The 24,616-nt window shown below is 43.8% G+C and overlaps 1 protein-coding gene across 2 annotated transcripts in view; it reads left to right on the top strand.

The window, feature by feature from the left end:
• Window positions 1–23,789, top strand: part of zeb1a (zinc finger E-box binding homeobox 1a) — a 55,097-nt gene extending 31,308 nt beyond the window's left edge. For both annotated transcript variants that reach the window (XM_072363041.1, XM_072363042.1), the window contains exons 2-8: window positions 5,544–5,723; window positions 14,255–14,407; window positions 14,722–14,924; window positions 15,382–15,508; window positions 15,910–17,717; window positions 17,809–17,968; window positions 20,030–23,789. In XM_072363041.1, the coding sequence (XP_072219142.1) occupies window positions 5,544–5,723; window positions 14,255–14,407; window positions 14,722–14,924; window positions 15,382–15,508; window positions 15,910–17,717; window positions 17,809–17,968; window positions 20,030–20,733 (3,335 nt within the window). In that variant the 3' untranslated portion in view covers window positions 20,734–23,789. The remainder of the gene's footprint in view (window positions 1–5,543; window positions 5,724–14,254; window positions 14,408–14,721; window positions 14,925–15,381; window positions 15,509–15,909; window positions 17,718–17,808; window positions 17,969–20,029) is intronic.
• Window positions 23,790–24,616: the final 827 nt, after the last annotated feature.

Genomic DNA, 24,616 nt, shown 5'->3' with positions numbered 1-24,616 from the left:
GACTTTTGTTGGAGCAAAAGTTTATTGAAATATCGAGTCATGTAATCTGCTTTAGTGCAGGTTGTAACAGTTATACTTTAGCAGCAATAAGCAACAGGATTAATGGAAACATCATCTTTGAAGGGACACACTCAACAGATGCTACATTTTTCCCAAACCCAAATTTACTGATTGTGATAGCATCCAAACCTGGTAAAACCTGGCATTTGAGAGCCTGCAAGCAGAAAATGTCGCTATGTTGCCTGATCGGTCTTTTATTGCCTCTATAAACTTTTGTTGCACCTGTTTTTAAAGACGCAGTGAGTTACGTGTTTCCTTTCAGCTCCCGTGTTAACAGATCAGAGCATCCACACTGGCTGCGTGAGATGCGAGGCTCAGCCGTGTGGCGCCTGTTTTTCACATGTGAGGTAAGCATCAGGGAGGCCGCTCTCAGGAAACTACACAGTAAAATGCGCGTGTCATCATACTAACCTCATATTGGTCACAGCACACCTTTCACCACAGTTTCGAGGGTGTTGACAGACTCATGCAGTCGTGACGCAGCGTTTCAGCAAAGAACACTCGATGCGTACGCCACGTTCCCGGTGTGAATGTTCAGTAATAAAAAGGATTAGCTATGTGTGCATGCATATGTTGCATCTTAATGCATTAGATGTTGATTGGTTTGTTTTTCCTGGTTTCTCCTTTTTTTAAACTGTTAATTGGAGGAAACATCTTGAAGATCCAGAATATTTTACATTCTTGGTACAACTTTACAGGCTAGAAACAGAAAATATGCAATAACTAATGCCAAAGTAAGCAGGAGAGAAAATGCGTGACTGTCCCTTTAAGTGTCCAACTGGGTGCAGCTGCTCACCATGTTAAAGTCTGGTCACATCTAGTAGCAGACAGGCAGCTTTGGTGATGTACACTCCTCTGTTTGGCTGTCAGACACACACACACACACACAGTGGGGTAATTGTCTGTTAGGGGTTTGGCTGAGGTCCCATGCTGCACAGCTGCACTGGGTACACACACACATGCTTAAAAAAAAACAAGCTGTGATCTCATCATACAGGCTGTTGTTACGCTCACATGTCTGTCTGTAGTCGGGACTTCTCAGAGGTGAATCCTAACTAAAACGGGTTCTCATTCATGTGCAGTGTGATGAATGTTTGCTCAGCTGGAGGGAATAATCATCAAGTCTTCAGTTAATAATTGATGGTGATGAATTATGGACTGGTTGTTAGTTGTCTTTAATGACTGAAATATGCAGAGCTGATTGAGTCATCTGTGGCCACAGAGTGGTTCTTAGTTCTTCTTCTTGGTCAAGACTGATATATATTAGCTGCTTTGTTGGGACTTCCAGGACATTTTGCCAGGCGCTGTACCCCGTGTGACCATCTAACTTTTACTATAGCACCACCATGAGGTTGATATTTTCTTTTTTTTAAAGTGTCGCTTATGAAAGTTTGAGCTGACATTCATGTTCCCCACACGAGAGTAACTGCTTGATTATTGAGATAACAACTATTTAGCATGATTATTCATGGCTTTAAGCTGAACTAAACATGCCCCAGCTGGACAGGGAGTGAGTTTGGGCATTTGTGGAGTAAAAAAAGTGCATCCCTGCGTGTGCCATTCTTCTCTTTATCTCTGAAGAGGCACTGAACATAGAATGATATAATTACGATGAGCCCTGCTGATCATCTTCGTTGCTGTGAGCCTTTCTCTCAGCGTGATGCTGCGCCTCAGCACAAGATCCAGTAACACGGCTCTTAAACTTGTCATTAAAGCCAGCGTAGCCCTGACATGCTCTATGTGGACACTGATAGTAGTCTATTTCGAGCCCGCTCCCTTTCCCTCCCCCACTCCACTGCACAACAGCTGACCTTTGACCCACATGGCAGACCATGTGGTCCAGCGAGGGTTGTGTTATGGTGCGTCAGATCCACATGATTTCCTCTCCAGTGTCACGTGTCCTCATGTGGGTCTGGCTGTCTGATAATTTGCTGCTCACACTGAGCTGCTGCCTGTTTTCCTGAAGGAGCAGTTTGGAAAAATGAGTCCTGTCCTTGTTTTTTTTTTTGTTAAAGACTAAAAGCAGCGTGAAGCTTATTTACTATGCTTAAAGTCTCCTTGAGCTTTGCAGTTTAACTTGTGCCATGTTTGGTTACAAAATGTTCTTGTGTGGGCAGATTAATTTGGTTTTGAGAGGTGGAAGACACCACATGAAAAGTTAGTCTTTGACTCGGTCTGCCAAGAGTTTAGTGAATAAAGTAACGAGGCGGACTTTCATTCAACGGGAGAACACGGGCTAAAGTAATGTTTTATGACAGATCTCAGACTCCAAAAGCCAGGAGAACAAACAGAACAAACATAAGGTGGGAGTAATAATGATGAGGCCTGTTATGAAACAGATTCTTAATCAGTGAGATGGATGGCAGGAAGGGAGGAATGCTTTTGTCTAGACTTTCCTCTTCCTCTCTTCGCTGGCCTCCCTCTTTGCAGCCCTCCAGATGGAGAATTAACAGTTCACTTGACGTATTGTCATGATGATGTGGACAGGTCTCTCCGTCTCACTTGCTCCGACGCAATAACTCTAAGTTTGCCGTCGTCTTCTTGTCTTTGCTCCTTCACTCCCTGCTGCCCCCTGTCCATTGCCATGGTAACTGCCCTCTGTAACAGGCAGGAATTATGAATCTGCATCACTTTCATTCAGGACGCTTGTGTGCCATTCATCATTAAGAGGTCTTATGATTGTGAGAAACTGCGATATGAAAGCTGCAGCAGTGTCCGCTTCTCAGCATCGCAACAAGAGACTACATTACCCAGAAATCCTCCAGTATAACACAATCTGCACATCTGCTCCCCTGATAAGTCTTGAAATAGAATCCAGTGAAGAAGGAGAGGAAGAAATGGAAAGAGTTCTGGTTGTTTTTAACGCTTTTTGCCTCTTCTTTCACATTTTCTTGATATTTTCCTCAGAGCTGAATTTTATTTGGGCAAAGAGGGGAAAAAGTATTGTAGCTTGGGATGAATTGCATCTCTTAACTTGTTCAGCACAGTTTTACACGGATGACACTGAGATCAGTAAATTTACTTATTGTTACATGTGTTCTTTAAGCGCTTTAACGTCGGATGCAGCACGCTGTCCAGAGACCTGGGTAAACATATTTGTGTAGGAAGCTTTCATCAGAACTCATTTTCATGTGGAGATCAGCTGGCTGCGCTTCCCTCCAGCCGGCGCCGTAAGGGGTACCAATTTGCAACAGGCAGCCTTTCCATTATTGGCTCTGCCACAAGCTTGCCTGCTTAATAAAGTGTCTGAATGAGACAGTTTTTTGGTTTTCAGGAACTCGCTGCCTGCAGCTGGGGTGTGTTCAGGGCGACTGTCTGCAGAGCACTATTAATCTGCATCTGGCTAAACCACAGTAGTTCACTCAAATTACCACTTTGGTTTCTGGTCTAACCGTATAAACTGTACGGAGGAAAATATAAGCAGAGACTATGTAGCAGCTAGCTAAGCTAGCTAGTGACAAAATTCTTTCTATTTCACAAAGTTTGTCAAGTTTTAGGGGTTTTTTTCCCTTTGAGCCCAGTGCTCTTTTGAGATGGTTAGAAAAATGCTTGAAAACAGCTGGTGTCCACCCTGTTTACTCATGTGGGAGCTGTGTCATGTGCAGCCAGACTCTTTTAGTCTAACCAAACTCTGAGTAATAAATTGATCAGGTGACTTTCAGGAAGACGCTGCTATCCACAGGCTTCAAAGTGGTTATTTATGTTCATTTCACTCAAATGTAGAGCTGATTCGCTTCAACTCAGTTAACCAAGTTGGCTATTTTGGCCGGTGATTAAAGAAGCTAAAAACTAAATGATCATCCAAACAAACATTGTCTGAGTAGCTAAAGCCTAAAATATGCCCTTCTTGGTCCTTTATGGGTTACAGAAAATCAGACGTTTTCTCAGTATGAGTCCCGACTCCCAGCCTGAGAATCACAGTCTAAATCATTTAAATGACACAAAAAGAAAGACCTGGAATCAGTTTGTGTGTTGATTCCAGATGTGGGTAATGTTGTAAAGTTAATTCATCTCCTTTTACACTGACTCACTTTGAGTTTGAAACGTTTGATCAGATTAAAAAAGCGAATTTGGGAGACTGTGAAAAAAGTTTATTGTTTTTGTAGATTTTCTTTCCCTCCATCCTCTGTCGCACCAAACTGCCTGCAAATGATTAAACTCCTCTTACTATTTGATTTTATCACTCGCACAGTGACTTTTTAATTGATCCAGACATGCACTGACGTGAGCGCACACACATATGCTCAGTCCGTCTGGAGCGGTGACAGAATTGGAGCCAGAACACTTCACATCACTCCTGAGGGGTCGGAGTCGCTGTGTGTGTTCGTCTAACATGTATGATCAGGATGAGTGGAGTGTGTGTGTTTATAGGTGAGCGACTGTCGTTACCTGAGCTACAAATGCATGGAGCTTTCGTGTTTGTGTGCACCTGTCACCTGCGAACAAGCAGCCTCATTAAACGTCAGCAGCACCTTTGCCGATATGTTCAGGTTCCCTACAGAGAGCACACGCACACTTTTCTTCCTCACCTATTTGCACACACGCACACCTGCTGACACTGAAACAGCAATTAAAGCATAGTGCTGATCATCACCTAAATCCCAGTTTAGCTCAATTTCTCCAGCAGCTACAACTTATGTGCAGAACACGTATAAAACACACACACACACACACCAGCGGCTGTGCCCCACAGACAAACTCACTAACTGAAACAGAGCGAAATAGATTTGCTTTCTGAGGCTGAGAAACAAGTGATCAGTTTCCTCTCCGTCTTCTGTGTGTGTGTGAGGAGACTGATTGATTATTTAGATTTTTCACAACATTTAGTCCCGCTCACCATCATGTTTGGCAAAGAAAATAATTATATCCTCATCTGAGAAGCTGGAAACACAATCAATCTGCCTTTGGGCTCTTTGTTGCTACTCGACCTGGTTTCCTGTGTAAAGATTAATTGAATTCATATTTTCTACCTTTCAATATATTCTTCAAATTTACTGATTTATTGTGCAACCTGACAGTGGTGTACTTGAACAAGAAGCTTTGTTTGTAGCAGAGGAAAGTTTAAATGCACAGTAGCTACAGATCATTTGCGAACTGTAATGTGCTTTCTGTTCCTTTCCAGTTATCTTGGTAGTCCCTCATCTTCATTTTAAAAATCAATAAACCTAGCATAAGCTTATTGATCACGGCAGGATATACAAAACAAGCATCAAATATCAGACAGTTGCACTCTGAATTTGTCTTCAGATTGAAACACACAGACTTTGCAGCCTGTTGGGTTAAACATGTCATCTTTGCTTGAAATGTATGAATGAGTGACACCTTCTACCATGTAGCGCAGTTATTAATATGTTGGCTTTATTTTTTGCATCCCAGACGTGAAACAGAGTGTCCGTTCCTCAGTTTTGTGGTTGAGAACACTTTTCACATTAAGTGGTATGCATCGCTTCATTCTAATGTCTCCATCTCTGTTTTTTCTCCAGTGACAAACTTCAACAATGGCTTGGAGGCCAGTTCAGACTCTGATGACGAGGACAAGCTACATATTGTGGAGGAGGACAGTCTGCAGGAGCCTGATGCCACGGACGCTGATGGGACCGCACTGCTGGACAGCCATGATGCCACCATAACAGTATTACCCCACAACGGCTCTTGGAACGGAGGTGAGGTGCCACCATGAACACGGGCAAGTCAGCACAGGGAAAATCGGGGTTTGGGTATGAAGGTTTGGGATGCATTTATGTGTGGTAGGCTGATGGCTGGGGAAAGATCTGCGAACCACAGCAAAATAAGTCAAACTTTCATTGTAACTGCAAAGATTTTGTCTGGTAATAAATCTACAAATCTGGACAGAGACCTAATTCTAAGACATTGGGAAAAAAACATTTAGGAAGGTGTCCAGATATATGGCTCGTTTAATTTATATCCATGAAGCTTTCAGATGTTTTGATGATTGTGTGTGCCAGCTCACTGTGGCAGCACTCTCATCTATATATGATGATGTGTCTGCCAGCAGCAGGCTTGTGTTTTAGTCTATAAAAGCTTCACTGGTTTGCTGATCACAGTCGCAGCTGGGGTCATATTTTCACAACAGCAGAGAACTAAGGAGCAATCAGAGGGCGGAGAAATTTTACTGGTGAGAGCTTGCAAACGAGGAAGAATGTGAAGCCGAGCGAAGGAAAAAGAAGGATGGAAAGTAAGCACATCTGAGGAATAGACCTGTCTCATTAATGCCTGCAGTAATGCATCTAGCTGGAAGTCATGCAGAGGTTTTCCTGTATTATCTCCGGCTGTCACACCCTGCAAGCTTTTAAAAAATCCTGTACATTCTCCAACGTGCCTTGTAATAACAGCTCTCTGCTGTTCTTAAAAGGCAGTTTCTGCACCAAGCTCAGCAGTCACACACCAGTCATACCGTAAGCAACACCTCATTTGTTTTTTCAGTGTCTCCTTTTACTTTGAACTCACACTTTGGGGTTACAGCAGTTTAAGATTTATTTTAATCCCAAACTTACTCATCGTTTGGTATGAGCGATCTATTTGAGGCAACCATTTACCAGCATGCAGCACGAAACGAACACAGCAGATGTTATTCCTGAGCTGTGGCTCAAGTAAAAGTGATGACCTGTGAAGTGAAATCAGAGGGAAACCAGTCCAATCCATTTTCCTGCCGTCACAACCAAACTGAGCTATATGGCTGAATCTCTGCTCGTTCATGCAAAACCGTGTTCCTGTATCTCACAGACATTTCCACTAAAGGCCATTTCAGACACCCGTGGTCTCACATTGGCTCCATCAAAATTGTCAAAAGAGTGTGAGACACTCAGGGCTGTAAGATTAGGATGAGTGGAGGGTGTGTGTTTGTAGATGAGCGACTGAGGTTTCCAACAGTTGGTTTGTACACGAGATGCAACAGCAGAGTCCAGATTCACTCAGTATCCTTCGCTCTGTGTGGCCCACCTAAACACCGACATCATACTACTAACAAGACTTGTTTAGCATGCAATTAGCCAGCAGTACTGCTGATGGTTTAGAGCCCAGTACTATATAAACTGTTTATCTGTGTACCGCTACACTGCTCTCCCTTTGATCAGATAAGCTCATCCTCCGCTCAGCCTCAGGGAGTACCTCTGCCACGCCTACAGGGCCAGATGTTCAGCCCTTTCTGTCAGTTTTAGGTCTGCCTGTAAAGCACCACATCCTAAAAGCTCATTTAACTACAACACACTCACTTCCCTTTGAATCAAACCTTTTTCTTTCCCTGGTCATGGATAGTGTAGTGGTATGATTGCCACCTTTCGTGTGGGAGACTAGGGGTCAAATCCCCTGCATGACACGTACCACCTCTAGTAGGGGCAAGACCCCCTTACCCTATCTGCCTACCTGTAAGTTGCTTTGGATAAAAGTGTCTGCCAAATACATAAACATTTGAAGGCTTTACACTGATCTTGTTAAGATGGTTTGCAAAGAAATTTCCTTTCTAAACTGTTGCCTTTGAAGTCTTCTGCTGACCACTGACAGGTCAGGTGACAAGCATGGCTTATCTCGCTGGGAAACCTGGGTTCTGGTATTCATGTGGAAGCTGCTTTGACATGTACGACCACTATAAATGCGGTTCCTGAAGTCCTGAGCAGGACAATGCACCCTGCCATTGTCAGGGTTCCAGGCACCACATGCCTCCCGCTGTGGTTGCACGTTCAAGCTCCAGTGGGTTAGTGTCAGACTGCTGGTTTTATTGTTGTGACTCATCAGTTTATAAGCACCTTTTATGTAGCTACAAATTGTACATTGAATTGTCTGTCAAACTTCTGTTGAATTTGGGCTGACTACTGTCAATTAAGACGTTAGAAAATAACAATTTACATTTGAAATGCAGGTTAATTAACTTTTTCTTTTGGAAAAGGATTGAAATTATTGCTTGTAATCCCACCTACCGAACATGCTTTGTGGAGACAGGAGTGTTGACAGATGAATTAGTGAAACAATGATAATAGTGTGCTGTAATGAGTTTGTTCATTAGCACTGCTGAGACGGTGTGGGACTGTGGGGAGTTGAGTCAGCTGCACTGCTTCTTGTTTGTATTTGCAGACAGGTTTGTCTACATTGCAGGTCCACTTGTAGATGATTGCATAGCAGGTTTAGTCATGAAGGACGTGTCTGCTTTATTAGACACTGTTTGACCTCATGATGCATATCAATCCCTCGCCCGCTGTCTTCCATCCTTCTCTACACACATATAGAGTTTCAGAGGTCTCCCCAGTTGCAGGAAGAGCAGACAGAAATAGTCTTTTTGTTTATTTTTTTGTTTCGCTGTTCACTCGCAGACAGAATCCAAGAACTCTTTGCAAGTATCAATTTCAACCTCCAGATACCTCCAGTAATTACCCCTGCCAGCACTCTTTGAAAAAGACACCTTAAAGTGCAAACAAAAGAGCTGAAGTTCCACAGGAATTAACAAGCAGCAGCAGAACTAGGTCTGCACTCACCAGCAGAGTTTGATTGGCTTGTGTTTGCACCGATTCTCTGCGCCCTTTTAATCTTCAATTCCTCGCTTACACCTCAGCCTACGCAAGCATCTGCCTTCATCTCAGCTGCAGTTAGTTACAGCCAAGCAGGAAATACTAAAACCATGGAGACGGCGAGAATGTGACACTTGGAGATATTGCTCTCAAGGCTTGTTTCATTGTTGCTGAATAAAGCCTTACATGGTGTGAGCAGTGCTCACGAGAGCAGCTCAGACTCATGCTTTGTTTCTCTCCCTCTGTCAGCTCAATCCTTTCTCCTCTGTGTACTCACGACAAATCTAAAGCAGTGATCCCTTTTCATTTTTCACCCAGGCTTTCCTCTGGTCTCTCCTGCCTTTTTTCCATCTGCAGATATGGGAAGTCTCACTCTGGGTGTCATTAATTATCAGTGGAGGTTTGCAAAGCTTGTTGTTCTTTTACTTTACCATCACTTATTGAACTTTGTCAAGTTTATCCTCTAAACAACTTGGGCAGTGCAGTTATAGCTTTTGGACTGACATCAGCTCACATCTATCAGCCACAACATTAAAACCACAGATGTGACTAACAATGATTATTTTGGTGAACACATGAAATGAAATGTTGAGCACACACCTCAGCATCATGTTTCCAGTACCCACTGCAGCTGTGCTCCAGCTTGACAAGTGTTGCCTCTCAGTGTTTGTTGGGATCGGATCGATGAGCTTTAGACTCTGGTCTAAAAAATGAAGCCAGTGCAAAAGTACCAAAACCTGGGTTTCAAAGGATTTCACACATACTGTGGTGGCGCCCAGCTGTGCCTGTGCCTATTTGGCAAATCCTGACATTCATATATTTAAAGTTTACACATCCGTTGTTCTCTGCAGTTGGCAAACAACTGGATTAGAAATCTAACATATGCATAACATGCTGAAGCTCTGTAGCCTCAGAGCTGGTTCTCTCTGCTTCCTGGTTCTAATCTCAGCTGGAGCCTCTCTGTGTGGCTTCCTCTCACCATCCAAAAACATGCATGTTAAGTTAATTGGTGATTCTAAATTAACCGTAGTTTGAGTTGTTTGTCTCTGTGTTGCTTCCCCAGTAGCCTGGCGACCTGTCCAGGGTGTACCCGATAGGCTCCAGCCCTCCAACGACCCTGAATAGGATGAAGCGGGCATAGAAAATGGATGGATGGATGAAAAGAGTTGAACCTGTGATAATTGCACCAGTTTATTTTTTACTGTGCTACACTGTGATTGGTTTGACACGTCGTTGTTCGGTTAAATTTGCCAGCCTTTGTTTATCATATCTACAGATGAATGCAGAATGGAAACTGGTCGTTTCTCGTGTTGCTGGTAGTCAAGTCAAGTTGCATATTGAGTATTGAGCAAAGAGAAATGATCTGTTTGTTGATTGGCTGTTCCTTGTCAGGTATTTTTAATGGTAATTATGTCGGAGAGTAATTGCATTACTGGCTTAATTTAAATGAATCCATGGCATGTATTTGCATGTATAAATGTCAATAAAAGTGTTGTAGGTGAGGACAGAATGCATCTATTCGGACCATATTCATATTCAAAGCTAAAGTCAGTCATGTGTTCTCTGGTGGTATTCAGGTCATTTGGTTTCAGCATATTACGAGTTAAACATGGTGTTTTAGGAAGAGTAAAGTATGAAGAAGTCTGTAGCCTTACTGGCAGTAAAAAGCAGTCTGTTAGAAAAACATTAACAAACCAGGAAGGAGTAACAGTTTTAGTATGTGGAGGAGCTCTGACGGTGTTGGAGGGAAGTCGTGGAAAAGTCATGAAATGCTGCCGTGCTGTAGAGCCACAGTGGGAACGCTTCAAAGGCTTTGCCTGATGTTTTTGGATTGTCATGACTTTCACTTCTTTTTTCCTGCCTGTCTGAGGCGAGAGCAGAGAGCAGGGAGAGCAGCTGGTGTTGAATCGGTCCTCTGGTGAGAGATTAGTGTGCGCTACTCCCCCTGCAGTCTGGGCCGCACTGCAGCTCCAATCCATCCTGCCTTATAAATTCACCACGGACTCACAGTGACAGGTCCTGGCAAGGTATACGAATGTGGTGTGTGTGTGGGTAGAGACTGCATGTGCCTGTGAATAGCTCCCCTGGTGTGAGTGTGTGTGTGTGTGCTGATAAGTGAGTATTTATATATGCGTGGACCACATGATTTCCTGTTTTCATTCCATTCTGATATTCCACATGTGTGTTGAGGAGTTCTGGTCGTCATTAGCGTGTCGCTCTTTGCGAGACATTGAGTGTAACTGTAGAGTGTTGTGGGAAAATATGCAGAGAGGTGTAAGGAGGGAGGGAAGGAGGGAGGAGTCAGAGGGAGGAGAGAAGAGGGAAGAGAAGCTAGTGAAGGAAGGAGGGAGATGAAATTTGACAGATGTGACAGAGGTGAGGAGTGTAGAGATGGAGGAAGAAGTTAGTTGCTTACATGGAGGAAGAGCTTTAGAGGGAAGCCCACTTTATAGCACAAGATGATGATTTCAGGTCACTTCGGTAATGTCCTCATAGATCGTTTGGCTTTTCCAAAAGAGGAAAAGCTGTAAATCACAACTAAAATCTATGAATCATGCTTCAGCTGACAGAAAAGGAACAGCTCGTCCCTCGACTCTCATGCTGTGCCACAGTTCCGTGCCTTTTGTCGACATGCTGAGCAGAGGCAGCATAACCCCAGTCTGAGTTTTCAGAAAGCATGTCATGGTTGAGGAATCAGAGGAGTCACAGCAGCATCTACAACGCTGTTTCTCATCATGACACAGATTCAGCGCTGCGACAAACAATTCCACCACCGTAACTAACAAAGAGCATGTCGGGTCTCAGCATAGGGCTATGAACGGTTTAATGCATTTATGACTAAGTCAACAGGAAGTTGCACCTCCATGTGGAGCTGAGAGTGCAAACACCTGCAGTCGGGCTCAGTTCTGGTACTTTCAGTTAGATCCTCACATTTTCCCCGGAGACTGTTTTCAACAAGTTTAGAGCTCAATTAGGACTCAGGCCAGCCCCCTTTAGCGCTTCCCCTGAGTTATGCTGTCTGTCTGTTTTTTAGGGATCAGTACGCGTCATCTCGTCTTTCATCTGGGGCTTCAGCTGCCCTGATGATGGCGGGAGAAATAGTGATTTGCCTTAGACACTAAATTAAATCCTTCGGTTTCTTCCATTTAAAGAGATTTAATCCAAATAAAGGGTTAAACCGCAGAGGGCGCTGAATACGCCGCATGGATGGAGCTACTTTACAGGGAAAAAAACAAATAAAAAAATCAGATAAACAGAAATGAGGAGGAGGAGGGAAGTCGAAGGAATGAGTACAGAGCGGTAAAGAAAGAGGCCTGAAAGGTAGACTGAGAGTGTCTCAAAGAGAAATTTGGAAAGCTGTGGAATGAGATCATGGGAAGCTAAGATCTGTGTTTAAAATGAGGCTTAACAGGGGTCGCTCTGGGCCCGCCTCTTCTTTATGAAGACACACACAGAGTTCAGCGAAGACTGGGTCTTTCTTCTTTTTATGACTGCTTCTGTGATTGCAGATCCTGCAGACTAACACAGCTGCACCTGTCCCTGACACAGCTCAGCAGGAAGAGGCGTGGCCTTTGGCACCAGTCCTGCTTGCATTTCAAATGCTTGGTCTCCTTGGCAACACTGGTCATGGTTTCACCTCGCTGCTCGTTCTTATCAGTGTTTTCATACACAGAAAGTGAAGTAGTGGCTCTTCCCCAGTTCCATTTATTGCTGTTGTTGCAGACACCAGTTGGTAACAAACAGCAGATCTTATCACGGCAGCAGGCGTAAAGAGAGCGGGTCTTCCCTGAGGAGTGATGACATCCTCTTAAGAGCGATGAGCAACAAATGCTCTGTTGTCACTGATAAGAAAGTTTATTTAAACCGCACTTTCTTTTACAGTATTTGATCAAGATTAACACTGAGATTAAGAGAAAGAAGACAGAAAAGCTTCGATAAAAGTCTCATTAATGACGACAAGAAAGTCATTTATGCCTTTGCTGGAGCCGCATTCACCTTAAAGACACATTTCTCATATTCATCAGATAAGAATAATGTGTATTTGCAGATGTGGTCATGATGGAGACTGAGAGCTGGGTTTAAGGACGTTGTCCCTTGCAACTCCCCCAACGACACAAAAATCCAGTCCTGATTGCGTATGTAAGAGTCATAACTGACCGTCCAGCTCAACTGTGATCACAAAAGGGTGCATATCACGGTTGGAGGGTAAACGACAGTTGGTAACGTGTCACCATAAAGCTTGATATATTCAAACAGGTTGTTGTGTTAAATGCGAATGCAGCCTCGTCTCACCACGGCTCTGTAAGCGTTCCAGCTTTGTTCTTCTTGTTTATGACGTTATCTTTTCAAAATGCATCAAGTGTAAAATTTTGGGGGTTTTTTTAGACAGAAATGTTTACTTTGCAGTTGGACATTTATGAGCTGAATAGCCCCCACGTCTCGTGCTCGAGCTTAATTTGACTAAAGAAAAGCGTCGGCTTTAATGAGGAGTGCTGGGAAGAGCACAGGCTGTCAGTGTGAAACCACAGTTGCATCCCCGGGTCACTTTCCTCTGAAGTGCTGCATTTAAATCGAGCCAAAGGCTGTAATTATTCTTCGTACGACTTGTTTTCCTTACAGAGGAAAACATGCTGCCTTTTGCACTGCAAACCAGCTGCTTCAACTGATTTCAAGCATCAGAAACAGATCTTATCAGCTCAGGTGCTACAGTAACGTAAGCTTCAGGTCGCTGTACACAAGGATGTTAGTTATGAAATAGTTTTTGGGAATAATTTCATACCAACAGGGATCATTTTGAGAAGTTGTTTCCCCAAATTAACTGCAAAGACAAGTCAGAGTCAGGAGCAAGCTGGGATTTCAGTGGAATATTAGTGTGTGGTTCTGAAAATGTAAAAATGTCAGTTTTCATCCCAAAATTTGGTCATGAGGAGTTATGTCGGCGCTTTGTCCTGATGGTCTGAACATGTGATCACATTCAATGACTCATTTAGACAGTTTTTTTTTTTAAAAGTACTTTTTTGGGCTTTTCAATGCCTTTATTGATAGGACAGTGGAGAGAGACAGGAAACAGGGCAGAGAGAGAAGGGGAATGACATGCAGCAAAAGGCCGTCCAGTTCGGAACTCAAACAGGGGCCAACTGCATCGAGGACTAGCCTCTGCATATGGGACGTCTGCTTAACCCACTAAGCCACCGACCACCCCATTTAGACAGTTTTTGACCTTTTTTTTGTGCTACACTTTGACTTTAGGCCTTATTAAACGTGACATCTAAATGTCTCTGCAGCTCACTGATGATGATGTGAAAACTCTGTGGAAGCACTGGGATTATTAACAAACCAATCGTTTAACTTCAGAAAAGTCCAAAGAATTTTCACATCCTTTAGGTAAAATGGTGCCTCTTCTTGTAGGAGTTAGAAAGCTGTTCAGCTAACAAGGAGTCATGATGAAGTCATGTGGCGCTCCCTAGTGGTGACGCGTCAAAATGCAGAAAATGATGTGATGATTATATAAAGTAACAAATACTTGATGGAGAAGTCAGTTTATCTAAGAAGTATTCTGAGTTAACTTTTATCGTGTATGAGGTTTGTAACCAAGCCAAGAAATAAATGATGGGACGGGTGTTTTCTCCTCCTCAGCTGGAATGATCCTTAACTTTGTGTGTCTGTGCTTTCAGTGAAGGAGGAGTGTATCTCAGAGGAAGAAGAGGAGGAGGTGAAGGATGCTCTAGTGGAGGAGATTCTCCAGCAGGGCGACACAGCCATCATTTATCCCGAAGCCCCAGAGGACGAGCAGAGTCCGGCAGAGACGGGAGGTGCTGACGAAAACGGTAACACAACCCTTTGAAACTCGATATGAGTGTGAATAACTGGCCTTAGAGATGGGAAGCTGCAAAGCTGATTACATACCAGGATAAGAGTCTCTCGGGTTCGCTCTCAGGTTTTCACAGGGAAAAGTGAGGGGGTTAATAAGTTTATTAACCCTCTCACAGCTGTCCTAAGATGAGAGAGAGAGCTGAAAGCTCCATAAACACATGAAAGGTGTGGGAGCACCACTGCAGTTTGTAGGCGGCTGAATCCGATGACAAATGGCAGATTGAGGCATCATCCATCACGCTCCTCCTCCCTGCTCTCTTCTCCACAGGCACACCTGACTCCTTCTCCCAGTTGCACACTTGCCCATACTGCTCCCGGGGCTACAAACGCAACGCTTCGCTGAAGGAACACATTAAGTATCGCCACGAGACCAGCGAGGACAACTACAGCTGCTCGCACTGCAGCTACACCTTCACCTACCGCTCCCAGCTGGAGAGGCACATGAACCACCACCGGGGCAGCAGGGAGCAGGTAACACCTCACAGCCCAAAGGTGTAAACTCGCACCTTTTCACAACCATGCACCAAAGTGCGAGCGCAATCAGCTGATGTTTTAACCATGACCGGGTTCAGGGAGACTCGAGGGTCATTAAAGGGTCTGAAGTGAGCAAATTATTACCCCGATTTAGAGCCCTTCATCTAGTTGTTCTGTGTCTTAGGTGGGCCGCGGGTTCACTTGTGCATTTCTTTTTATATGTCTGCAGGTTTTTCTTTAAATTTAGTTTTTCTTTCGTACACCTGGATTAATAATTCCTCCAAAATCTCTGCAAAAGTAAATTTCTTTTAACCTTTTAGCTATATTTATACTGAACAAAATTAGAATCGTTACTATAACCTTTACCCCTTTATCCTATATATTTATTAAGCATTGATGAAGGAGCATAATAGCATCTATGTCAGCCGTTAATAAGGACTTTTCTCTTTGTCAGCATCACGTTTCCCAGTCGACAGGAGGATCAGGAGGAACAGGCGGTACTCGCAAGTTCAAGTGTAACGAGTGTTCCAAGGCCTTTAAATACAAACACCACCTGAAGGAGCACCTGCGCATTCACAGCGGTGAGAGCCTTACCCACATGCATGTAGATGCACCTCACAGACAGTCTCAACACAATCAGAGCTGGTGCTTAAGACTGCAGGCTACTCACATCTCTGATCACGGTGTTTGTGGCTGACCAATAGTTATCCAGTCCACACATTCATCCTGTAATTTCTGCTAGTTTGCTCGGTCCATATGGTGTGAAAGTTGGAACATTGATGTGACAGAGCAGCCTGGGGAATGATGAAGAAGTCAACTATAAAGACATTTTGGTCCTTTGTTTGAGGGTGCCTCATACAGCTATACTTTGGATGATCAGCCCATAAAACTGACAGATGTAAACTATAACAGATTATTAGTTTGTCTCTAAGTGAACTTCTGTTTGAAAGGTTGATGTAATTTCTCTGTCTGCCCCTTTTAGGTGAGAAACCATATGAATGTTCAAATTGCAAGAAGCGATTCTCCCACTCAGGCTCCTACAGTTCCCACATCAGCAGTAAGAAGTGTGTTGGTGCATCGCCCCCTAACGGCGTCACGCGAATTGCAATTAAGTCACCTTCCCCCACCGTGCAGACCAGGCCTGTTGCAATCGCTCCAGCCCGCATGATTCTTAAAGAGAAGACTGAGAGCAAACCCCTCCAGGAGCAGCTACCTGTCACCCAGATCAAATCAGAACCTGTGGAATACGAGTGCAAGCCTGTGATGGCGGCACCAGCTACTTCACCTGGTAGCAATGGAGTAGTAAATGGAGGGACGGCACAGCCGGCTGCAGCCCCTGCTGCAACCCTGCCTCAGGGCATGGCTATGGTGGTGCCAACGGTCGGCCTTATGTCGCCTGTGAGTATCAATCTAAATGACTTGCAGAATGTGCTTAAAGTGGCAATGGACGGAAATGTGCTCAGGCAGGTGCTGGGTTCAGCTAACGGGGTGGTGACGCAGGGGAAGCAGGGAATTGTAGTCCAGCAGCCACAGCAGCAGATCATCAGTCTGCCGGCCTTCGTGGATCACGATGGAACCACGAAAATCATCATCAACTACAGCATCAGCCCTGCGGCCGGCACCGCTGCCACTACCCAGCCCACATCACTTGTTGTCAAAAATAACCCTCTTCCCACTCCCACAGTCACGACCCCTGCTGCTTCAATCACCACCCAGACCCAAACGGATAAATCCCAAACCCCAGAGGTGGCTGACCTCACTATTGTCAAGAGAGAGCCACAGTCAGAGCCCACAGAAGACATGGAGACAGAGAACACAACAGAGAAAGAAGTGGCACCTATTAACTTGTCAGAATCGGCTCGGACGCCAAAACCCAGCGGCATCAGTACATGTTTACTATGCGACGACTGTCCCGATAACCTCGAGGCGCTGCATCTCCTCCAACATCGCAAAGCAGCCAACGGAGAGGCCGTGGACTCTGCTGCTTTGGACCCTTCGTTCGCCGCTCTGCTTAGCGAGGCAGGGGTGACGCTGGAGGAGCCGCCTGTGGACGACCTTGTCGCGCTCCTCAAGACCTACTTTGCTTCCAATGCCAACCCCAGTGAGAAGGAGCTGATGAAGATCTCAGAGTCTGTCAGCATTCCGGTGGATGTGGTTAGAAAGTGGTTTATCAAGATGAACTCTGGGAAAAAAGTGGACAGATGCCACAATGAGGCTAAGACAGTTTCTAAAAAGACTGCGACCACAAATTCCAGCTCAGAAGACACCTTAAATGAGATCGATGAAGAGGACGACACAATGCAGGAGGAATCCAACAAAGCCTTGTCAGACTCTGGTAGTGACTCCCCATCTGACTCACTCAGTCTCAACAATGGGGACCTTGTTATTGTTAAAAGTGAGCCAGAGGACCCGGAGGCATTGGACTCCCAGGCAGAGCCCCTGGACCTCTCTCTTCCCAAACATATCACAGCAGCATCTGAAAACAAAACGGCCGCACCTCCCACCAAGCAGCAGGAGCAGCCTCTGAACCTGACCTGCCTCAGGAAGGAGCAGCTCGATGGTCGAACCATCTACGTCACCACACCTCAGACCGGAAGCCCTGTCAACATCGTCACTGCCGCACAGCTGCCCACCTTAGTGGCCATTGCCGGTCAGGGTACGGTGGGCTGCCTCAGTGCCATCAACACCACAACAAAGCGCACCATCCTCATCCCCCAGCTCACCTATACCTACGCCACTACAGCCGGCAACGCCACTGGAGCCAAGACTGTTGTTCTCAATGGCCATAAGGTTGGTTGTGTTGCAGTTTCTAATGTTTCATGCCCAAATAATACGTTCTCTTTTGGCATTAAGATTAAGAGTTTTCTACCATGTAACGCAGGAGAACCGTTCAGAGAGCAGCTCTGATGGTGTTCCCACCTCCGAGGAGCAGAACGAAGCAAAGAAGCGGCGGCTGGAAAACGGCGTGTATCCCTGTGATCTGTGCTCCAAGGTCTTCCAGAAGGGCAGCTCCCTGCTCAGGCACAAATATGAACACACAGGTATGGCTTGATGTGGAAACAAAACAAGTTCTTTTCATTCAGTATTTGATATTATTTACGATATATCCAAAGACCTGCAGAGTTTTTATGTTTTCTGGTGCCAAAAGTTACCTCAGGTTTAACAAGGTCGTGATTTGACATGTGACATCATTTCTCATTAAATACGTGGTAATCGAACTTTTACGGGTCGCCTGGCCTGTGAAATGATCGGCTCGAAAATGGAAAAAAAAGGACATCCTCCCTGAAGCTCCGCATAGTGACACGTTGGAATGTGGTTTCATTAAAGTCTGCTGGCAGTTACCTGCACACCGCACCGCTGTGTACATGCATGCTGGTTCAGGATCATCAATGCAAACACAAATTGCACTCCTTGGCGCGGTTCTTGTGACACGTGAGCTTTGTTAAGTTACAATCCTCATGGGAATTTTGTTCAAAGTGATGAAATTTACTCTAAAAGGACTAAAAGGATACTTGTTCATTTTTTGATCTAATCAGTAAACATCAGTAAGGTTTAATGAGTTGTGTTGTCCTACCAGTCGCTTCGAATTTCAATATCAGCTTCCTCACATTTTGTAAGATTAATACACCAAACCGTAACTGATATGTAGAGAAGGGTCTGCCTGCTGGCTGCAAAAGAGACGCAGCCCAGAGGGGGCGTAACATGAAACCCTCCAAGCCAGAGAAATAGCAGATCTTACAGACCAGGGATGTCCAAAGTCGGTCCTCGAGGGCCGCGTTCCTGCAGGTTTTAGATGTTTCCCTGCTTCAACACACCTGATTCAGATGAAATGGATCTCTTCAAAAGATTGTTAAGTTCTGCAGCGGCCTGCTAATGATACGTTGATCTGAATCAGGTGTGCTGAAGCAGGGAAACATCTAAAACAACTCAAGGCCCAGATGTGGACGTCACTGATTTAGCCACAAAACACCATAATCATGATAGAGCTCCAAGCAGTGTGACCTAATTTTATAACCAGTCCCTGCGCTTTCTTTTCTTTAAATCCTCATCAAATATGTTTTTAAGTCACCTGGAGGGAGTGAGATCATGACAAAGTGGTGTAGGAACAATGCAGGTGGTGTACCTGTGTCTGCCAGCAGTATGTCGGACACAGAATTCAGTTAACCCTTAACGGTCTAAACATTTTTAGGTGTCACCTCAGGGTAAAAGTATCTAAATACTAACCCTCTTGCTGCACAGAAGAAATGACTCGGGTAGGTTTACCTCCACAAACTTTTACCATCAGACGGCACAGTCAGATGAGCAGCGCATTAAAGGGTCAATCAGTCTCCAGAAGAGTTTATTACATGAAGATCAAAGCCATGACATCCACACTAACCGCGTTGTAAAGAAAGAGCTTCCGTCCTCTGCATTCATGCAGCACATTTACAATAAAAACACACTTACATTCTTTCTTTAAAAGAAGAAGTTCAGTTGGAAAAAATGTTTTGTTAAAGGTTTTTTTTTTCAGAGTTTGTCAGGATCATCGGATTAATCGTAGTTTGTAGGATGTTGATCAGTTTAAATGTATTTCAGTGGGTGAAATTACGTCCACAATGAGACACATTTAATATTTACTGTAAAATGTGCTAGATATGTAACTTTCAGAAGCTGCTGAAAGCTAAAAGCCTCCAGGACATTGTAATGGAAGCAGTCGTATACTTTAATGTTAAAATGAAAATGCTCTTACAGCTAAGTACTGAGCTGCACCAAAACCAAGCCATTTGACCTTTGAGTAACAATGGCACAAGTATGTAGAGTCTCCTGAAATAACCATCGTAATTCATTCATTGTAGTTGCTTCTCGGTACTGTTAGTGGAATGTTGTCAAATCAAATCACCCCGTTACCAAATATTCAGGTTCAAACTTGCAGGCTGCAGGTGGAACGTTTGTTTCTATCAGGTGATAAGAAATGTGGAACTCGCACCGGGAAATGTTTCTCATTTTGCTTCCGAAATGACTTTGACCAGTGATTATCTTCCAGTAAGTCCTGAAAGTATTTTGAATGAATGTTCGGTTTGAGTGAACATTTCCCACTCTGTCTGTCTGCGTGTTTCCTGCAGGAAAACGGCCCCATGAATGCAGCATCTGCAATAAGGCTTTCAAACACAAACACCACCTGATCGAACACTCGAGGCTGCACTCCGGTGAGAAACCCTACCAGTGCGACAAGTGCGGGAAGCGCTTCTCTCACTCTGGGTCGTACTCCCAGCACATGAACCACCGCTACTCCTACTGCAAGAAGGACGGGTCGACCCCGAGCGCCGCCTTGGGGTCGCGTAGGGTTCAGCTGGATCTCGGCAGCCCCGGCACCGGGCCACAGTCGGACAGCCGGACCACGACCCCGCCCTCCCAAATGGACTCTGACGAGAGGGAGAGCGAGGTAGAGGAGGACGAGGACGATGAGGCTATGTGCATGGATGACATCCGGGTGGTGCAGGTGGACGACGGCGAGTGCGAGATCTACGAGGGTAATTTCGATGACGACGAAGAGGAGGAGGAGGTATTGGCAGAGGAAGAGGCGACTGCAGACGAGGAGACTGAAGGAGGGAGGGGAGAGGATGAGTTTGCTTGTGATGTAGTTGAAGTGGAGCTGGGGGAAGACCACATGGGGGACAACACGTTGGAGGAAAGAACCGAAGAAAAGGAGGAGTCAGCAGGTGCTGAAGCGGAGAAAACGGCAGACTGTGAAGCGGATCCAGACAAAAGCATCAGGGAGGGTTCGGACAGCACCGAACCACCAGAGGAAGGAGTAACAAACGAATAAAAAGAACGGACTTCTTCAGGACGGTTCACACGCATCAGTCATCAAAGTTACTTTAGACAAAACCGCACCTGAAGCGAGTCTCGGAAGTTGCCTAATTTTAACGGTCCACTACTGTGTACAAAAACCCAGGTGTGCCTGAACTTCAAAGAGAAAAACAAGACAGAGACTTTTTATTTGTGAGAAAATGAAATATCAGTGTTTAAACCTGTTTATAGAAGTACAGATTTTGAAGTAGAAGCCACCCATCAACTTCTTAGACTTGTTACTGAGACATCCCAGGACGTTTTGTTTCGTTTATTCAGCCAGTCAGTGTTACTAATCTTTGTCTTGTTTGAAAACATTTTAACCTGTAAAGATGAGAAAGATTTCTATACCTTTTTATTGCCAATGAAGTTTCCTAAATCAGTATTTTATTGAGTTCTACGAACAAAAACCTCTGCACTACAGTATTCCTGGTTTACCTATGGATACATGCCTCATGCATTGTATGCCCTTCAGTGTTATATATGTACACTAGCTAGCAAGACATTGTTTGTGTTAGTATTAGCCTGTGCTAGCTAGCATTACTTTTGTTTTCAGTTTGACTGTTAGCCTTAAGGAAAACAAAGTATTCCTGGGGAGGGTTGTGGGCGGGACGGGGAGTCCGGGGATGAGAATGCGGCTTCTTTACGCCATAACCAAATTTGTCCTATCAGGGAAGGTAGAATCACAACCTCAGAGCCAGCATCCGGCGCCTTTGTTTTGCAACCCAGCACAGCTTGCAGGGGCGGAGTCTCCAGAACGGACTCCGACCTCCAGGCTCAGCCTCGGCTCCAAAACACACGCGCTTTATCTTTCCAAGCTTCTCCTTCTTTTGGTTGACTTTAGTTCTCAGTCAGTGTTTCAGTATTATTCGCTTATCTATGAAGTCAAACTGTACGTGAAGGATCGGGGCTGTTCCCTGCCCCACCCCAATGCCTCCAGCCTTATGCAAGACCTGTGTGCTGTTTAAAGTGCCATTGAACAGTGTTATTATTTCTTCTTCACACATGTAGCCAGTATTATGTCCCTCTGTTACTTACACAGGACCCATGTTGACTAATGTTTGTTGACTTGCACAGAACAGCAAATTTGTCACCATTGAAAGATACTTCCTGTGAAATCAAGTAAATCTGAGGCCTTTTTGGAGGACGCATGAAAGTTAGTAAACTAGAAAATATTCAGTCTGTAATGTAATCAATCTGCAGAGTTGTCTCTCTTGTGATCAGTTTACACTGATGTGAAAAAGAGAAAAACTGCTAATTTTCACAAAGGAAGAGCTAAAACCGGACAACATTTTGCATTTTTTTGCTTGAAAAACAACTGAAACGAACATCCAGTTACATTTTGTCAGCTATCAGGTCAATTAACCGGCCTGTTTAACCCATTGGGACTGATGCAACACTCAGTACACGTGCTTATACCTTTAAAGCCTGATGCAGCACGAGTCTCATCTCCTCCATCCTTCTACCAACTAAGCCAAAAACTGAGACTACAGGATCTATGAGCAAGTTTCAGCGTATGCTTTTCCAGAAGCATTAATCCTACCTTATAAACTGAATTAAAGATAAATGCATACATTGTCAAAACATTTAATGGCCAATTAACTAAAATCATGAAGTACAGTGACCTGATCTGAGAAAACAGGGGTTAAGTGCTGCTAAACCAGTCAGACACTGGTTTTAGACAATGTCTCATTTTGATAAACACCTGTAACTACTTTCCTTCTTGTGCCTCTTAGCTTCCTCTGCTTGAATCTCGGTTACTAATTGGGGTTAAAAATACGTTCAAGCCGCATCATTCTTTCATGAGAAGCACACAAACATTGCACCTGTTTTAAAGGAAATACGTGCACCGACACATCTTGCATCCAGTCTTAATGGGTTGAGCTAAACAGGCCCAGAAACTCAGCAGCATCTCAGCAGTATCTTTGGATATTGTAAAAGTCACAACTTTTGAAGCACAGAAATGTGTTCAAAGAGTTTTCCTGTGGATTTAAAAACCTTGAGATTATCGGTTTAACACGTGTTTACCGCCCTCAGTACACGGGGAGGGCTTTAACGCTCAACCTTCCCCCACCGGGTTGGTTCGGGAAGAGACAAAACTGACAAAATCCTGATGAAGTGGAAAGAAAAACGTGGAACTTCGGCCACATTTGTGCACTTGTTCTCAATCAGTTTGGAATAAAAGATGAAATCGTGACAAGCTGTCCCGCACTTCAGGTAACAAGCGTTAGTGAATGTGGTTTCTGAAGAATTTTAGTTTTACCGAACAGTGTTGATAGTGTGAGTCTTTGATTTTTTTTTTTTTGTTTCGTGTGTCCGCTGTATGTTTTTGTCAACAATGGCAGTATTAGAACCCTTTTCACAGAAAAAAAGACAAAAAAATTAATTCCTGTTTAGTTTTTAGAAAACTTTTTTATATTTATGTGTCTTATTTTTATATTTTCTTTTATGGTTATTTATTACACATTGTAGTGTACATTACTGTAGTTTGAATTGATACAATAATATATTTTAGTATGAAAAATAATCTCGAGACATACAAAAGATCCCAAAATGTGGTTCTGGGAGCTGTTTGTTTTAACAAAACAACTACAAAAAAACAAAAGAATTAATAAAAATGATAAAAAAAATTAATAAACATGTATTCTGTCGACTTGACTTCTGTTTTAAGCTAAAAAAAAAAAGGAATGAAGTGAGAAATAGAAACTGTTACATGTGCATCCGCTCTTTGCGTCGTTATAAAGCTACTGAAATCTAAAACTCTGTGACGTTAAAAGCATGAGTCGTCGCCGTTTTAATGAAGGATCTTGTTATGAAGTCGTTATTCCTCCCTTTTTACTTTTGAAGCCAAATTTGCATCGTCCCGTCGCCCTGTCTTCTGTTCTGTGCCAACTTGTTCCATTGTACTGTTGAAGGCTGCATAATGTTTGTCTATACACACCCTTTGTAAATCCACTGTCTTTTTTTGTATTGTTTTTATCTTAGTTTGCTCCATTTTTATGACTCCCCATCACAATAAAATGTAAGACAGCAGTTCTGAGTGGCTTTATTTCATGTAGTGTCTCTGTGCCGGAATAGAAATGTACTTTTTAGAGTTGTTCTGGCAGATTTAACAAGCCTGTAACAGCTCTGATCTGATCTGATCTGATCTGAAGTGTTCAGACCAAACATGACTCGAGTTAGAAGCCTTTTCATCAGTTTCTTCCCTCCTGCTGTGGATTCTCTGATCAATAAACGACACACGAAACACAAAGAGGGACGGACGTGAGAGGAAGAAATCAGGTTGGCAGACATGCAGTAGCTGTTCAGTGTGCAGAGAAAGAAAGAAGAAGTAGAGTTGCAGGATTTGGAAGAATAATAAACGCGGATTAACATCGGCATCACAACAAAGGAAAAATGCAGGGGCTCATGACAGCTGATTCCTTTATACAGTGAGTGCAGAAGAGTTGGTGTAAACTTGCTGATACACACGTGGACAAAATTGTTGGTACCCCTCAGTTAAAGAAGGAAAAACCCACAATTCTCACTGAAAGCACTTGAAACCTACAAAAGTAACAATAAATAAAAATTCATTGAAAATTAAATAATCAAAATCAGCCATTACTTTTGAAATGTTGATTAACATAATTATTTAAAAAAAAAAACTAATGAAATAGGGCTGGACAAAAATGATGTTACCTCTATAAAAGATTGAAAACTATTTGACCAGAGTGACATGATTAACTCAGGTGTGTCCTTTAATTGACATCACAGGTGTTTCCAAACTCATAATCAGTCAGTCTGCCTATTTAAAGGGAGACAAGTAGTCACTCTGCTGTTTGGTGAAAAGGTGTGTACCACACTGAACATGGACAACAGAA

This window comes from Leuresthes tenuis, unplaced genomic scaffold (assembly GCF_036924035.1).
Source record: "Leuresthes tenuis unplaced genomic scaffold, fLeuTen1.0.hap1 SCAF_14, whole genome shotgun sequence".
In the NCBI taxonomy this organism is placed as follows: domain Eukaryota; kingdom Metazoa; phylum Chordata; class Actinopteri; order Atheriniformes; family Atherinopsidae; genus Leuresthes; species Leuresthes tenuis.
The sequence above is the reverse complement of the archived record's forward strand: the minus strand, read 5'-3'. Positions and strand labels throughout refer to the sequence as shown.